Source organism: Hippopotamus amphibius, chromosome 14 (assembly GCF_030028045.1).
Source record: "Hippopotamus amphibius kiboko isolate mHipAmp2 chromosome 14, mHipAmp2.hap2, whole genome shotgun sequence".
Taxonomy (NCBI): domain Eukaryota; kingdom Metazoa; phylum Chordata; class Mammalia; order Artiodactyla; family Hippopotamidae; genus Hippopotamus; species Hippopotamus amphibius.
Genome location: NC_080199.1, coordinates 55106931 through 55125055, shown reverse-complemented (window position 1 = coordinate 55125055; position 18125 = coordinate 55106931). Strand labels below are relative to the sequence as shown.

At 45.1% G+C, this 18125-nt stretch overlaps 1 protein-coding gene across 2 annotated transcripts in view; it reads right to left on the bottom strand.

Annotated features, from left to right (window-relative positions):
• CNMD (chondromodulin) overlaps window positions 1-11083 on the bottom strand; it is a 29042-nt gene extending 17959 nt beyond the window's left edge. For both annotated transcript variants that reach the window (XM_057707558.1, XM_057707559.1), the window contains exons 1-3: window positions 10905-11083; window positions 10326-10466; window positions 5255-5395 (exon numbers count right to left, since the gene is read on the bottom strand). In XM_057707558.1, the coding sequence (XP_057563541.1) occupies window positions 5255-5395; window positions 10326-10466; window positions 10905-11057 (435 nt within the window). In that variant the 5' untranslated portion in view covers window positions 11058-11083. The remainder of the gene's footprint in view (window positions 1-5254; window positions 5396-10325; window positions 10467-10904) is intronic.
• Window positions 11084-18125: the final 7042 nt, after the last annotated feature.

The following is an 18125-nucleotide window of genomic DNA, read 5'->3' as shown; positions in this document are numbered from 1 at the left end:
AGTTTAGAGAGAAAGAAACTTGTTCAGGGTAACAAACCTTTAAATAACTGAAATAGCCTGCTATGCACCGAATGCTTGTGTCCCCTGCTCTCTCCCCACCCCCCACCCCCAATTCATGTGTTGAACCCTAACCCCCCATGTGATGGTACTTGGAGGTGGGCCTTTGGGAAGTGATGAAGTCATGAGGGTGGAGCCCCCATGAATGGGATTAGTGCCCTTTCCCCAGAGAGCTCCCTTCCCCTTTTGCCTTGTGAGGACACAGTGAGAAGACAGCCACCTGTGAGCCAGAAAGCAAGGCCCTCACTAGACATACAGCCTGCTGGCACCTTAGTCTTGGACTTTTCAGCCTCTAGAACTATGAGAAGCAAATGTCTGTTGTTTAAGAGTCACCCAGTCTATGGTAATTTGTTATAGCAGCCTCAAGGGACTAAGGTACAGCCTCTGGACCCAAGTTTCTTCTGTACTAGTGGCTCACAAACTTTCCCTTGCATCCAAATCACCTGGAGGACCTGTTAAATAAAATAGCATATTGGTCCCCTCCCCCAGAGTTTCTGATTCAGGAGGTCTGGAGTGGGGGCCAAACTGTGCATTTCTAACAAGCTCTCTGCTGGGGCTGGTGGCCTAAGAAACACGCTTGGAGAACCACTGCTCTCCATCATGCTGTCTCCTGAAGGTCTGCTGTTCTCATCCTACTTATAAATCTAGGGTGCATGTTTGAAAAGCAGAAGTTGAGGAGGGGGGTTACTGTGCTCCTATGTGATATGTTCTCTTAACTTCAAGCCCTCAGAGCCTCTGAATCTGAGATGCCAGGGAGGAAATACCATACAGCCATTACCATATCTCCAGGGAGGGAACTGACTCCATGGAAGGATTCATAACCCTGAATGTGAGTCTAGTATTGAGTTAGTTCTGACAGTCTACAGGCTGCAAAGAAAACTGAAACCCCATAGGGATGGGTCCTGTGGGAAAGAATTCACACATATTAACCACCCTGTCTAGCTACAAATCCATATCAAGCAGCCGGATACATTAAGAGATTAAATAGAGGGAAGGAAAAGGCACAAGAAAGGCAAGCAAATCTCCTGTTTTTGCAAACAAACCAGGCTTTAGAAGCTGGGGATAATGAGGAAACTTGCTAACAAAGGTGATGAGTGAGGGTCACAATGATCCAACATCCTTTTATCAAGAGTCAGCTAATCTCATCTTAGTCACACAAATTTTTTTCTTTCTAGGGGACCTCATTTATTTCTGTGGCTTAAACCAGAAGTTCCCAAAAAGGGCAAGGGGTCCTTCCTCCAGGGGGGATACTTTAGAAACTTTTGAGGGAGTTTTTTATCGTCACAAAGCCTGGGGGCTCTGAGGACCTTTGTTTGCAGGGCCCAGGGGTGTTGGGTTCCGACCAGCTCAGAGGATCTCTGAAGAACGAACCACCCAGGTTCCTGGGTGAAAAACCTGATTGTAAGTGTCTCTGCCTAGAACCTAACACCGTTTTACATATAAACATAAAGTGATTTTTAGCATAGTCTTAACGTACAACGAATTTCCTGGAAACAGAATAATTGTGCAAACGGAGAGACAATGGTACTTTTGTTCACTGTTTGAGAAAATTACCTGGTATTTAATTTGTCAACACACATTTAGGTCAGTCTGCATTTTAGGCTGTGGCATAGGCAGTGACCCAAGCATGTGACTTTATGATGTTTTCAAGTTCAAGTCCACATTTTATTATAAATTACTTTCACTTTATTTTTTCTTTATATTATAGTTGAGACCATTTTGATTCTTGAAACCAATAACCTATGTACCTACCAGATAGGCTGTGCTAACCTTTCTTTTTCCCCTCCATTTTTTTAAATTAAAAAATTTCAAATGTACACAAAGTCAAAAGAATTGTATAGTGAAAACCTGTATATAGCCACCAGTTTATTCTATCTTAATTTCTAACCAGGATTTTTGTTGCATAAATGGGTCATTAGAGAGGGTTGGCTTAAACCCACTCCACTAATGCTATTGAGGGTATAACTTTCTAGAACGTAACTCATACATTATCAACAGACCTAGCTTCTGTGTTCCACAAGGTATTGTCAAAGATACTCCTAACCGCACTCTAGTTAGGCTCCTCTCAGGCCTCCGTTTACTAGGCCCCAGTCTCAGGCTCTGTCTTGGCCCATTTATTCCAGTTTTAGCAAGAATCCTGCTGAGTCAGCCTTGGTCTGATCAACCTGGATATCTGATCCCCTTGACCAGCGTGCAGCAAAAAAAGCCTGTTAGGTCAGTTCAGCAAAGAACCTGTTAAGTAATTTTCCATCCACCAATGCCCCCATCCTGCTCCTTGGCTATAAATCCCCACTTTTCCTGATTGTATTCAGCGTGGAGCCCATTCTCTCTCCCCTACTACAAAGCCCCCGCTGTAGCAGCCTCCTTGAATGAAGCGTGCCTTACCTTCTTGAACAAGTGTCCTGAACAATGTTTTCTCTAACAGCGTAGAGCCCGGAGCCCTTTGTTCGGTGCTAATTCCCTCTCAGGGGGCTCTTTTTTTCCCATTGGCTCCATTACAGTCTTGGTCGCGTTAGCAGGGAAGTCTGTTACGTACAATTCAGAAACTTTCCTACTCTCACCCCACCTGCAACCCCATCTTCTCCTTTTCCCCACCTTCAGGGCTACTTAGAACTTGGGAGCAGACCTGAGCACGCGTATTGCGTGTTCTTCCCTGGGCCTGGAAAACCCTGGCCCTGCTTCTCTGCCAGTCAAAATCCTTCTTCCCGATTCAACGGTTGCCCCTGTGGGGCTCCTGGGCACAAAGCCTTTCTGTGTCCCCCATTTCTTGATGACAGGACATAGGCTTCATTCAGCCTCCATGAGCTTCCCTGAGTTCCAATGGGCAGGTTCAAACCGTTGCTAATTAAGGAAGGGAGGGGATGCAGAGACCACGGAGGAACAGTCAAGAAACAACAGTGCAGCCTTGGAGTAGGGTCCTGGTTCCTCATCAAGGGATACACACAACAATATCTTTGAGCTGTTTTGCAGATACTGAAACCCCCACCAGATGCGAGACGTTAACGGTATGTAGCCCAGAAGCATGTAGACCCCCCACCAGTTGAAACCAGAAGATCCGTGATGCTGACTCCCACTTACCCCACCACCAACCCAACAGCAGACTGTCCACGAACTGATCACGCCCTTTTAAACCTATTACTATAAAACTTCTCACGACCCTCTCCAGGTTGGGAGACACAGTTTTGAGGGGATTATCCCACTGCAGCCCCCTTTGCCTGGCAAAGCAATAAAGCTATTCTTTTCTACTGCACCCAAAACTCTGTCTCTGAAAATTCATTCAGTGTTGGGGTTCAGAGGCTGGATTCAGCTGCATTGCCACCTCTGTAAAACCAGCAGCTACGGCCTCCTCCATGATGGCCCCACAGCTCTGTCCATAGCTCCGTGGCAGCATGTTTCCTAGCCTGACCTGAAGCCGTTTCTGTGTGGATGTCCGCCTCCTGGACCGGACTGTAAGGTCCTTTAGGGACAAGTGTCCGCCATCTTTGCACCCTCCATGCTTCACACCATCCCTTGCACACGTCGGCTCCAATAAACCCTTCCTGTATTTGACTGAGGGTTTAGAATACAGGAGAAAGTAATAGTGCAGGTACCATTGTGGCTGATTCATGTGTTTTCAGAAGTCCAGGCTTATTTAAACCCATAACAGGTGCTATCCATCAAAAAAATGTTCTACTCACCAGTTCTGACTTGGAGAAATGGGGAAGCTATCAAAGAGAATTGATCAGTTTATAAAATATTTGTGGCCCCGTTGGCCTCTGAGAACAAAACACAATCAATACCATTATTAGAACCAAAGGATTATAAAACAGAAATATGGGTTCGGGGTTAAATATTTTAGAAGGATATTCCTGATACACGCACATCTTGAGAGAGATGGATCTTTTCTTATTTATCTGCGTAGATACCTTTGCATATCTTGATACTGTGTCACATCCTAGGTATTCATTTTTGTTCTGGGTTGAGTGAACAACGCATTTTATAATTTTACATTGAGCAATGCAAAGGGAAAAAAAAAGCCTTTTGCCTTGTCCTGGGTCTTGCAGTAAAAGCCTTTAATAGGTGCAGAGAAATTATCCCTATCCCTTGACCAGGACCATTTGCAAAGCTATGACTGAGCGAAATGCAGCCGGGCACACACAGGACTGCAGAGCCTGGCCCCAGGGCAGAGCCCGCGCTGAACACAGCCGGGCCTTGTCATCATCAGACAATGTTTAACATCAGCTGGGCTCTAAGGTTAGCATCTGTTTGGTATTCAAAAGGGCTTGTAAAGTGTGTTTGGGTATCAACAAGGGGAGTTCTTTCATTCAAATGAAAAGCATCTCTAGTTTTTCTCATCAATCAAAGGAAGACGGGTCGATGAGATGTTTGTAGGGCAATAAACTATCAGAAGAGACATTATTTTCAAGAGCCTTTCTTCATGATGAAGTCTCACCTACTCCATCTACACATTTAACAGGAGAGCACAAATAGTGATGCCTCTTTCTCATCTTAGGACATGAAAGAAAATAAGGTATTTACGGTGGCCATCCGGAAGGAGGCCTGGAGTGACACTTTGGTTCGCAGATGTCCACGGAAGCATCGATGCATGCCTTAATGTCTCCAATTGCCTGTAAATTGAATTTTTGAAAACAAACATGTGTGCCCTTTTCAAAGGAGATTCAAATGTTTCATCTGTGATAGGCCCAGGTCAGAAAGCAGATGATACACTAGGGTAATTTCTCCACGCTCATTTTCTGGATTAAACGGGAAACCTGAAGAATTGAGAAACTTGTATAAACAGATTCCACCTGTTGTTGATGAGATTATTTAGGTTATTAAAATTTCCCTCCTCTTGACAAGTACCAATTTCAGAACTTGCAATGTCCTAAAGGAGCTTGAGCATTTCATTCACTGTGTTAAGAAAGCTGCTTGGAAAGAAATAGCTCTCACAAGTCTTTCTGCAAAGACTTTGTATAGTTCCATGAACTTGTTTTTTTCAAGGCTAAGGTGTTGCTTTTTCATTTTGAAAATGTAAAGGACAAAGAGCGGTCCTTTCTCAAAGGGAATATGTTGCACGGTGCCGGTGGGTGAGCGGTACTGTGACTGCTGTAAAGAACGGGTCCCATTTGGATGTGCGTGAGAGGTACTCCTTCTCCCTGAATGAGACATCTCCCAGGCTTGCCTGGTTAAACTCCCTGAATGCATGAAATATACTTACATTCTGGAAATCATTAACTTCAATCACTTCTTCAGCTCCGCTTCCCATTTTAAAGGTCTCCAAGTTGTTCCCAGCATCTATTTCCATTGACCCATCTTGTAATTTCCCATTGATACTCATGGTATAATGGACATTGTAAATCTGGAAGAGAACATCAGAGTTAGTGATGCTTCCCTTTCAGAGAAATTCAGGGCTTATATTTAGACCTGCAATATATAAAGCAGCTCTCCTATCTCTCAGAGATAACACTGAATCATCCTTAATAGTCAGACAGTTATCTATGAGGACTTCTTTCATAGACCAATCATTTCATACAATGATTTCTTAAAAAATATCTTAAAAGTAAAGCTTTTGATAGTCTGTGATACTAATTCAAATAGCTCAGTGATTTGCAATCCTGGCTGCATGTAGAAGCACCTGAGTAGAATCTCCAGCTACCACACTGAGGTTCCCCCCACTGGACTGATCAAATCAGAGCTGTGGGGATGAGGCTTGAGCAGATATCTTCCTTTTTCTAAAGGTCAATTCTACGATGCAGCCAGAGTCGAGACCCATTGATGGATAAATGGAAATTGAGGAGGCAGAGGGTTAACTGGGCTGTTACCTGAACAAATCTGCAGGGGCACTTCACTTTGAAGGTATTTTTTTTCAAGTCCGGCAAGATTTGGCATGGAGTGTGGTATACAGAAGGGACTGCAGACAGGACTAGGATATGCCTGAGACAGAGTAACATTTATGGAGAGCAAGGTCAATGTGCACATCTGTTTCAGCTCAAAATAAGAGGTACTCATTTTAATGACTCTATGGGACAGACATATGGTGTCGTAAGGCATTTTGTTATGAGACGTGTGGGGAGAAGGGACGGAGGCCTGGCATGGTCCAAGAGCACTGGCCCAGGAATCAGAAAAACAGGTGGCCACACCACTTATCCCTGGGTCTCGGGAGTTGCCTTGAGTGTAAAACGACCAAGTGGAACCTCAGAGGTGATTTTCATTTATGTCCTTAGAGTTCTGGGACTTCACAGAGGTGGTCCAGAGGTGAGGCGAGGAAGAGCAGGTGGGACTGTGAGGCTTCTTCACCCTCACTCCCGCCAGCCACCTGCAATTTAACCAGAGCAGCTCTGCTTCTGATCTGTTTTGTGTGCTGGATATCTAACATCTTGTTTAAAATTCTGCCATTAGAAATTTTGTGTTTTTTACAGTGTACCACTAAATTAGATGACCCAAAGGGCTCTGTTAGTTTAGACATCTGGTTAGAACATCAGTTTAAAAAGTCAGTCACACACTGCTCCTGCTCTGTGTGCTGCTGCTCTGCTAGAACCTTCTCTGTGTTGTAAGGTAGCAGGTGGGTTCTTTTTCTTCTCTTTTGTTCCTTTTTCTTAGAGGCTTACATATGTACACATCTATATTTTATATATGATATATATCTCATATGACATACAAATATAAAATCTTTAAAGGGCAAGGAATGGGAACCGATGAAAGACACTTGCTACTTAGTGTCAGGTCAGTAGGTCAGAACTGCAAAGAGCTCAGATTCAATTCAAGTCTGATTTTCTCCCTAATTATGAGGAACGGCTGACTGCCGTGTGGACAAACCCTGCGGAAAGTATCTGTTGTTACTGGATCATTACTTGTAGAAAACTCATTATTGCAAAACCCACAGAGCGCTATTTTATCAGCAGAGATGTAGAAACGACTTTGCTAGCTGGTGCCCCTTTAGGCAACAGCCCTCGGCCAGTGGAAGAGAAACTCGCAGCATGCAGTTCAGCCAGCTCTCAGTGCCCCTCCTTCCCTCCTTCTGATGAACTTTGATTCCTGCAGGACACTGTTTCCCCAGCTCACCTGATCATAAGAACCACTTCTAGGGGTTCTGATTTAGGGGAGCAGGAGCAGAGCCCAGCAATCTGTTTTCACTTTGCCCCTCAGGCAGTCCTCACCATCGGCCAATTTGGGGAAACCTGTTTTCTTTGGCTGAGCCAGTGCTTTCTGCAGGTAAGGCCCAGAAAGCGGGCTCTGTTCTGTCCCTGAGCTCTCTGAGCAGCCACTATTCACTGGAGTTAATTTTGGCTGTCAAAGGGCACATGGCGGACAACGCCTGTGTGAGTTTCTGCTGGCACAAGTGTCCTTCCTTCACTCATGCAACAAGAGGCTCTTTTTTTAATTTAAAAAAATTTTTTTTTGCATTGCACATAAGCTTTTTACTACTCAAGGAATCCTAAATTTAAGAAAAATGAACTGTTTCCAAATTCTTAGCAGGTCCTAAGGAGACAGGATGGTAACACTAGAGTTGTGGCTTGTGGTCCTAATTTCACTTTCCTCCACCACCACCCTTCACCACCTTCCCCCAACAAAAGCTCCCAAACGAGGGGCATGGGTACTGCATACTTTGTAATGTAACTGCAGCCCAGCTTGCACGGGGCAGCAGTGGGGGTTTGTGCCCTCCTGAAGTGCCTGGGGCTGGGGGGGGTGGTAAAAAGTTGGAAATTATTTCCAAAGTACTGGGCCCGAAGCTCAGAGGGAGGCTGGGTTGGTGGAGCAGTAATCACATTATCTGCTCTCAACTGATGGAGTTGTTAGCACCTAAGGCTATTTCTATTCAAGCACAAAGAAAGTTTATTATGTGCCAAAATTCTGCTCAATATGGTGCCTTTTACAGCCAAGGAGCTTTGCTAATGAGTTTCTAATAAAGCCTGGGTTCATAAGATAATTACATCATGTTTGGGACAATGTCTCAAAAAATCAGGCTGAGAATAAAGGCCCCAAGCAATGATCTCATCCCCTCATCCCAGGACTAGGGTTGTCAGTTATCTCATATTGGTGGGAACTTCCCATATTTCAATGCCTTGTTCAGTTTACAATAATGTGGATGAAACATGGCCTCAATATTTGAGCCCAGTCACTTGTTTCCTGGTTATTAGCACTCCAGTGCTTTAGAGTCCTCCAGCTGATTTCAAGTAAATCTGTCCTTAGGGGATTTACCATATGAAAGGCACAGGAGGTGAATTACTGCTGGTTCCCCTCTATAAACCAATATAGAGGAGCAGAGGCATGGATGACCCCCAAAGAGTGGGTAGTCCATTTGGATGGGGATGTCTTTCTGTTTGACAGAGACTTACCTGTTTTGATTGTTTTGTTTGGGCCTTTTACATTTGTATCCAGGGAAAGCAGACTGTGCAAGTGCTATGCGTAGATGGTGTCAAATTTACTCTATTTAGTCTTTTGTGATTTGCTTTTCAGACTTAAGTAATATGGTTCGGCACGGAATATTTTGGGGGTTCTAAAAATTAAAAAAAACCTACCATGATTTTCTTCATTTTGCTGCTTGTATAAGAGACAGGGATAACTTTGTTAGCAATAAAATGTGATTCACTATTCCTCCGTATTTTTAGAATTTAATACTGCTCTCTTGAACCAGACAACCAACCTTCTTGCAGTAAAGTAAAAGTTAAGATGAAAGGAGGCCCTGCTCATTCAGGATGGTCTTTCAATCTCTCTTTCTAGAAGCTTGTCAGTTAGCTGTGTTTGCCTTGAATAATTAAATGCCAAATGATATTTATTTCAATATATATCATGACCAAAATCTTTAGCAAAAAAAAAAAGCAAAGCTAATTTTGCCCCCAAAGGGCTTATACCATTGAAGTTTTGTCATCTAAAAGATAGCATTTACATTCGAATACCATACATTTGAATTTCCCAAGGGATGACAATCTAAACCCTTCTATTAATGGAGATGAAGATATTGAAATCGTTCTCATGTTCAGATATGTTGCTTTCAAATATGAGCATCTGGCCCAGCTTCTATATTTAAAATATACAAGTACATTAAGGCACTTTTCAAATATACACAAAATGCTGTGCAGCTCTGATCCTACAAATCGATGCTTGTAAATTTGATATAGTCTCTAAAACAGACTTGGTGCTAAATGGCATGCTTATCTACATTAGGCATTTGAGTTAAAAATACAAATTATGCAGTCACTGCAGAAGATGTGATGTGTAAAATGGTTGAATTGCTTTCAGCACCATTTTCTCTAAGTACTGGAATTCGTTCATGCTTTGAATTTCATGGTGGGAGAGAAAGGGGAAACAGCAGTCACTGATCCTCTGAGGGCAGTGATTAAGAAACAGCCCTTTGTGTGTACCCTGGAGATGGAATTCTTTTCCATTAGTGGAAATAAGCTTATACCAAGCCTGGCAATGGTCATCAAGATAAAATGCCCCCCTTTACATAGGTGAACAAAATTCAGGGTATTTAACGAACACACTGGAACTTTGCCCAGTTGGGTACGAAGCACTTTTTATATTCCTTGAGAGCCAACTGAGCTTTAAAATAAATAGCTGCATACAAAAAAAGCAGGACAGCAGTTAGTAAAACGTTTACCATTAAATCACATATGACCAGGCCAGAATTGATTTGTAAAGACATTTGCCATCTTTAAGGAAGTTAGATCTTTTTTTTTTTTTTTCCCTTACAGCAAGAGAGAAGAGGGCATTAAAGGGGGAGGGGGGGAGGGAGATAGTAGAAAGGAGGGTGTGGGAGGAAGGGAGGGAGGAAGGGAGGGAGAGAGAGAGCGGAGCTCCTGAGAGGTCAAGTTCGTCCCCTTATTGTGTCTGAGTGTTCTTCCACTATCTTTGTCCCAGGTTCTTAAATTCACAGCTTTCCTCAGCTGGGCGAGGCTTTAGTTCCATTTCTTTCCTAAAGATGAATAAAGCGAGGCCAGAGGGGACGTGCCCTACCCACGGTCACTCAGCTGCTTAGTGGAGGCGCCAGGCTGGGATGGGCCAACAAGGGCTTTCCTGGAACCGTCCACTGCATTTCCCCGCTGCGCTTTCTCCCTTAAATCCCTGCCTGGTTTTTCTACAAAGTTGCCCGTGAGTGGGAAGCCGCGTCCCGGAGTCGGATGGAAGAAGGGAGACGGTGCCCGGGAGGCCCCGAGGGGAAAGCATTAGCCAGGGCGAGGGGGCGCGCTCCGGCACCACCTAGGAGGGGGCACGCGAGTGACAGACAGGACCCCGCCACCTCGCGCGCCCCCAGGCCCCGCACCCCGCGCGCCGTCCTCGGGACTTACGTGATTGTCGCTCCCCTTCCAGAAGTAGAAGGCCCCGATGGCCCCGAAGAGCAGCAGCACCGCCCCCGAAATGAGGACCACGGCTCCGACCTTGAGCAGCCGCGCGGGGCTGGAGGGCTTCACGGTCACCGTGGCGTACGCCTGCGGGCCGGCGGGAGAGGCACGGTCACGTCCGCGCGCAGCGACCCGGGGCATCGGGGGTGGTGGTGGGAGGGGGTGGGGGGCAGCTCGCCCCGGGCTGTTCCGGGGGCCCCCTTTCGCGGCGCTCCCGCCCGCGGGTCCCTGGTCCTCGCGCGTGGATGTGCACCGAACAAACTTTTCGAGTTGCAGGGCCATCGCCCCCCGGGTTTGCTCTCTCCGCCGGCCGCCCGACGCCCCCTCTTCCTCCCTATCCACCCTCCCCTTCACATCCGTCTGGGGATGCTGGGCCCCCTGCACACGCACTCGCGTGGGGCGCCACCCCAAGCCCGCATTTGGGCGCCCAAATTTGCTCCACCTCCCAAGTTCGGTGACACAAATCGCTGACCCGGGATAGGGGATCCGGGCTCCGCGTATCTGGGGCTCCCGGGCGGTACTCACCGGGGGGCTACAAAACTCAACGTCGTCGGGCCCCACCAGGGCGATGGGCACTTTGTCCGAGTTCTCCGTCATGGCTGCGGCCGCAGGAGCGGGACACTGGGAGGCTCCGCGCGCGCCCTGGGCTCTGGTGTGCTGTCCCGACGTGCCGGGCATTTCAACGCGGCGCACACGCGCGCACCCTGTGCCCCGTCCCGCCCGGGCCAGCCCAGCGCTCCCCACCCCTCCCAGCGACTCACCTCTCTCCTCCCTTCCTTCTCCCGCCCCGAAGCAGCAGTGAGCTCCTCCTGCATTCCGGATGCCCCCTCATTTCGCTCTCTCCTGCACCAGTCTACTGCACCACCCCACCCCCAAACATCCTGGTAAATCTGAGTGTGTCATGGTAGGGGTTGGTGAGTAGACTAGGGATGCCGAGTCCTGAGACCCCAAGAGATGCTAAATTGCCAGGACTCTTTCCACCATCCAAGGATCTTTTAGGGTGTCAGAGGGCTCTGCTGTGACGCTTGGCTGGAGGCCCATTTCCCGCAGTGTCCTTGGATGTGTGCCGTTGCGGGGCGGGGGCTGGTGAAACAGGACACAGAGGAGAGCAGGGCCGTGCAGGTGGAGCGAGGACACTGGCCAAAGTTTACCAGGGTTTATGCTGGCCTGGCACTGCTGAATGGCGCCGGGCCAGGAGCATGGATGAGGTCTTAGAGACTGGCCCTTGTCACCGGTTTCTCTAGGAGCCTTCGCAGGAGGGTACAGCTGCAGAAAAACTGAAAGCCAAGCAGGAGGGCTGGAGGGAAGGAGCTGGGGAGACCAGAATAAGAGTACATTCTGGTTGATGGACTAAGTAAGTTAAACAAAGAGACAAAAACAACAATGGCAACACACATACACCAAAAACACTGATATGTCCAAAGGAATAACTACATCTATCTATATATATACACACACACACACATATATATAGTATACGTCATATATAGCTATAAAAATATGTATAGATATGGTACATATTTTAAAAGGAGAACAGGAGAGTTTTCCCACTTTTGGAAATGCCATCTGCCAGTACTGGGACTACATGGTACCTCACTTGGATCCAGGCTTCATTAATTGGTATAGGGTTCTAGCTTTGTGCTGGGGAGTGAGGGAGTGGGTGCAGGGGAGGGCTTGAGCTTTCCTGAGCAGAGGAAGGTTGGATGGACAGACTGCAGCAGGAGGAAGTGTCAGGTCATGAGAGGATGCTGATGAGAGGGGGCACGTGGTGACAAGGATGATGGCAGCGGAGCTGGGAAGGAGCAGAGGAATGGAAGAGACTTGCACAGAAGAGTCTGAGGGTCTCTGCCAGTGCTGGGCTGGGGAGAATGAGGTTTCAGGCCTAGGAGGACTGGAGAGTGGTGGGAGCCCAAGGGAGATGGGGAATCTGGGAGGAGCAATTCTGAGAGAGGGGATGAAACTAATTTCAGACTTGTTGACCTTGATGTGAAGGCTGGAAAAGAGGAGCCCTGGGAATGTCCTGAGCCTGCCTTGGACTCAGACAGGGCACCACTGGCTGCACCTCCCACTAGATGTAAGGGGCTGGAAAACCCCCTTACAGGCGACAGAGGGTCAGGCCCCCAGCGCTGCTGCAGTTTAAGACCTCTTCTCCCAAGGGCACTTGTAATTGGAATTTCAGAAGGAATAAGAGAAATCACAGTCAGAAAATTGGGAGAAAAGCCAGGATAAAGTAGGGATGCATGAAGAAAAGCAGAGTTCAGGAAGGATGGGTCTGCAGTGTCAGATGCTGAAATCACGGAAGCAGGAACTCATACACAGAAAGGCCACTGGATTTCCCAGTTAGGAGGGCATGGGAACCAATAAGACAGCCGTTCCAGTTGCTTTATTTATTGGGCACAAGACATGCTGCAAAGCATCACAGAGTGACTAAAAATATTTGCAACTCATATCACAGATCAGGAACTCGTTTTCTTAGATAGAGAGTTCCTAGGAATCATTAAAAGACCACCGGGACTTCCCTGGTGACGCAGTGGTTAAGAATCTGCCTGCCAATGCAGGGGACACAGAATCCTTGGTCCAGGAAGATTCCACATGCTGCAGAGCAACCAAGCCCATGCAACACAACTACTGAGCCCGTGTGCCACAACTGCAGAAACCCACACACCTAGGGCCCGTGCTCCACAACAAGAGATGCCACCACACTGAGAAGCCCGTGCACCACAACAAAGAGTAACCCCCACTCAACCGCAACTAGAGAAAGCCCGCATGTAGCAAAAGACCCAAAATAAATAAATGAATTAATTAATAAAAAAAGACCACCAATAGAAAAAAAAATAGGAAAAGAGACTCCACAGAAGGGGAAATTCAAATAGCTCTTCAACATAATTAAAAGTATTCTTTTTCACCTATCAGACTCGCAAAAATAAAACCCTTGTTAAAACAATCTTTTGGAGAGTATGGATGAATTAGTACAAATTTTATGGAGAAAATTTAATTCCAAAATGCAAAGTATAATTTCATTTCTGTGGATTTATCCCACAGATGTGCTCACAAGGCTGGAAAAATCCTCTATATGCAAGGATACTCCTTAGGGCATGTTTGTTAGAACAAAGGACTAGAAACATTTTCAGTGCCCACAGCAGAGAATTTAGGGTACATCCTCACAGAGGGGTCCTGGCAGCCATTTAAAAGCATGAAACAGATCTGGATATACTGATGTAAGAACACCACCTAAGATACTTTAAGTGAAAAAAGCAAAGGATAGAAAATGTTCATAAATGCCTCCATTTATATAAAAAATACAAACAAGGGAATTTCCTGGTGGTGCAGTGGTTAGGAGGCTGTGCTTACACAGCCGAGGGTGCGGGTTCAATCCCTAGTTGGGGAACTAAGATCCCACAAGCCACGCGGTGCGGCCAAAGACAAAGCAAAACAAAACAAAAGACAAAAAAAACCCAAACCAGAATATGTGTATGTACATGCTCACTGGAAAGACACACAAGATGCTGACAGCAGGGGTTGCCTCTGAGGAGAGCCGTGGGGCTTGGGGACACCAGTAAGAGGAAGGTGCTTCACTGTGTACCTTTTGGAACATTCTGAATTCCGTTGGTGAACATGTATTAACTATTCAAAAAAATGAGTGAATAAAACAATAAATGGCAGTGAGTGGGTGGGGAGAAAATGAGCACTCCAAATGGAGACAATTCTTTCAAGAACTTTAGCTTTAAGGGGAAGAAGAAAATAAGGAGGATAGATCAAGGGGGTTGGAGGATCAAGGAAGTTCTTCCCAACCCTCCCAGGCTGGAAGGACATTTGAAGGCTGAGGGGGATGGGAAAGGAGGGGATGGAGCCAAAACAAGGGAGATTAATCCTGTGAAGGAGAGAGGGTCTGGGGGAGTAAGATTGTAGAGCATGAGAGAAAGAACGGCAGGAGATGAGGCTACAAAGAGAGGCCGTGATCTCAGCAGATAAGGCCATGTTAGGTCTCTTCCATTCCTCTTGGGATTGGGAGGTCATAAGGGATTTGAAACTTTGGAATGGCATGATCAGGTTTGCATTTAAAAACATCATTTTCATTACAACCCACACAAACTTGTGATACATTTTTTACCTGAATATTTTCTGTTATTATCATTTTCTGCTTTTTCAGACACTTTTTCCTGGTAGCCTAGATCTTTGGCTATATACTAAGGAAATACTTTACCAGACTATGGAACAATGCTATGCCTGGAATTGAAAAGCCTCTTTTCTTTCCTAGATTTGCCATATACTTGCTGTGGGACCTTGGGTAAGGCTTTTCACGTCTTTGGTGCTTTTTTTTTTTCTCATCTTTAAGCTGAAAGGAAGGTCAAAAAAGCTTTTCAATTTGCGACCTTCTATAAGTCTATGTTTTCCCTTATAGATAGTCATAGAAGTAAAGTCATTACTGCTTGCAAAAAATAAAATAAAATAAATGAATAGAAACATCATTTTGATCTCTGTGGGCTAGAAGGACTAAATTGGAGAGGGGCAAGAGTGAAAGGAGTAGATATTTTAGGAGGGTCCTTGGTGGTCCAAGTGAGAGATGGCGGTGGTTAGGACCAGGATAATCCTAAACAATGGAGATGGGAAGGAGTGAATGGACTGGAGATCTATTTTGGAGGTAGAATCGACCAGCTGTGAAGGTTGATTGAGTGTGAGGTGTGGGGCAGAGACAGATGTCAAGATGATCCCCACATTTCGAGCACAAACAGCTTGAAAGATGGAGGGAGAGCTGGCTAAACTTTTTTTTTTGGCCTATTATGCTTTATTATTTCAAGAAAGGTAAAAACACAGCCAAAACGCAATAAAAGATTTGCACAGTATATGGAGAAGGTGCTGTGACTGACCGAACGTGTCCAAGTGGCTTGCGAAATTTCGTGCTGGAGATTACTCGCTGGACGATGCTGCACGGTCGGGTAGACCAGTCGAAGTTGATAGCGATCAAATCAAAACATCAGTTGAGAACAATCAACGTTATACCACTCAGGAGATAGCCGACATATCCCAAATATCCAAATCAAGCATTTAAATCAATTGCACCTGCTTTGATGTTTGGGTTCCACATAAGGTCAGTGGAAAAAAACCTTCTTGACCATATTTCCATATGCGATTCTCTACTGAAACATAATGAAAATGGTCCTTTTTTTTTTTTTTGGCTGTATTGGGTCTTTGTTGCTGTGAGCTTTCTCTAGTTGTGGCTAGTGGGGGCTACTCTTTGTTGCAGTGCTCAGGCTTCTCACTACAGTGGCTTCTCTTGTTGTGGAGCACAGGCTTTAGGCGTGTGGGCTTCAGCAGTTGTGGCTCTCGGGCTCTAGAGCACAGGCTCAGTAGTTGTGGCGCATGGGCTTAGTTGCTCCGCGGCACATGGGATCTTCCCGGACCAGGGATTGAACCCATGTCCCCTGCATGACAGACAGATTCTTAACCAGTGCACCTCCAGGTAAGTCCAAAAACGTTCCATTTTTAAAATAAATTGGGACGGGTGATGAAAAGTGGGTACTGTACAACAATGTGGAATGGAAGAGATTGTGCAGCAAGCAAAATGAACCACCACCAACCACAGCACAGGCCGGTCTTCATCCAAAGAAGGTGATGTTGTATGTATGGTGGGATTGGAAGGGAGTCCTGTATTATGAGCTCCTTCCAGAGAACCAAATGATTAATTCCAACAAGTACTGCTCCCAATTAGACCAACTGAAAGCAGCACTCAATGAAAAACATCCAGAAATAGTCAACAGAAAACACAAGACGACATGTTTCTTTGATGACCAGGCGAAAACTGTTACAGCTTGGCTGGGAAGTTCTGATTCATCTGCTGTATTCATCAGACATTGCACCTTTGGATTTCTGTTTATTTCGGTCCTTACAAAATTCTCTTAATGGAAAAAATTTCAATTCCCTGGAAGACTGTAAAAGATACCTGGAACAGTTCTTTGCTCAAAAAGATAAATAGTTTTGGGAAGATGGAATTATGAAGTTGCCTGAAAAATGGCAGAAGGTAGTGGAACATAAGGGTGAATACGTCATTCAATAGAGTTCTTGGAGAAATTGAAAAAGGTGTCTTTTATTTTTACCTAAAAACCGAAGGCACTTTTTGGCCAACCTAATACATTCCTGAAGACAGTATTTATCCTCTCAAGATACTGTCTTCCAATTGGCAACATAATTGAATCTTAAGTAAGCCATTCCACCTTTCAAGTTAGGCCAGCTGCTTCTGGGTGGTAGAGTATGTTGTAAGACCAGCTAATTTCATGGGCATGAGTCTTTGCTGTGAAATGTTTCCTGACCAGATGCAATGCTATGGGGAATACTGTGAGGTGGATAAGGCATTCTTTGAGACCACAGGGGGTGGTGCTGATAGAAGCATTACAGGTAGGGAACGCGAATCCATATCCAGATTACATACCTATTCCAGCAAGAATGACTCTCTGCCCCTTCCACGATGGAAGATGTCAAATATAATCAACCTTTCAGAAGGTGGCTTGCTGGTCCTCCCAGATAATGGTCATATCAGGACTTAGTGTTTTTTTTTAACTTTTTTTATTTTGTACAATAAACTGCACCTATTTAGAGTGTACAATTTGGTATCCCAATCTCCCAATTCATTCCCTTCCCCCACCCTCCCTGCTTTCCCCACTTGGTGCCCATGTGTTTGTTCTCTACATCTGTGTCTCTATTTCTGCCTTGCAAACTGGTTGATTTGTACCATTTTTCTATAGTCCACATATATGTGTTAATATACAATATTTGTTTTTCTCTTTCTGACTCACTTCACTCTGTATGACAGTCTCTAGGTCCATCCATGTCTCTACAAATGTCCCAGTTTCATTGCTTTTTACAGCTGAGTAATATTCCATTGTATGTATGTACCATATCTCCTTTATCCATTCATCTGTTGATGGACATTTAGGTTGCTTCCATGTCCTGGCTATTGTAAATCGTGCTGCAATGAACATTGGAGTGCATGTGTCTTTTTGAATGATGGTGTTCTCTGGGTATATGCCCAGTAGTGGGATTGCTGGGACATATGGTCGTTCTATTTTTAGTTTTGCAAGGAACCTCCATACTGTTTTCCATAGTGGCTGTATCAATTTACATTCCCACCAGCAATGTAAGAGCATTCCTTTTTCTCCACACCCTCTCCAGCATTTACTGTTTATAGATTTTCTGATGATGCCCATTCTGACGAGTGTGAGGTGATACCTCATTGTAGTTTTGATTTGCATTTCTCTAATAATTAGTGATGTTGAGCAGCTTTTCATGTGCCTCTTGGCCATCTGTATGTCTCCTTTGGAGAAATGCCTATTCAGGTCTTCTGCCCATTTTTGGATTGGGTTGTTTGTTTTTTTGATATTGAGCTGGATGAACTGTTTATGTATTTTGGAGATTAATCCTTTGTCTGTTGATTCGTTTGCAAATATTTTCTCCCATTCTGAGGGCTGTCTTTTCGTCTTGCTTATAGTTTCCTTTGCTGTGCAGAAGCTTTGAAGTTTCATTAGGTCCCATTTATTTATTTTTGTTTTTATTTCCATTATTCTAGGGGGTAGATCGAAAAAGATCTTGCTGTTATTTACGTCAAAGTGTGTTCTTCCTATGTTTTCCTCTAGGCGTTTTATAGTGTCTGGCCTTACATTTAGGTCTTTTATCCATTTTAAAAAAAATTTTATTTATTTATTTATTATTTTTTGGGGGGTACACCAAGTTCAATCATCTGTTTTTATACAC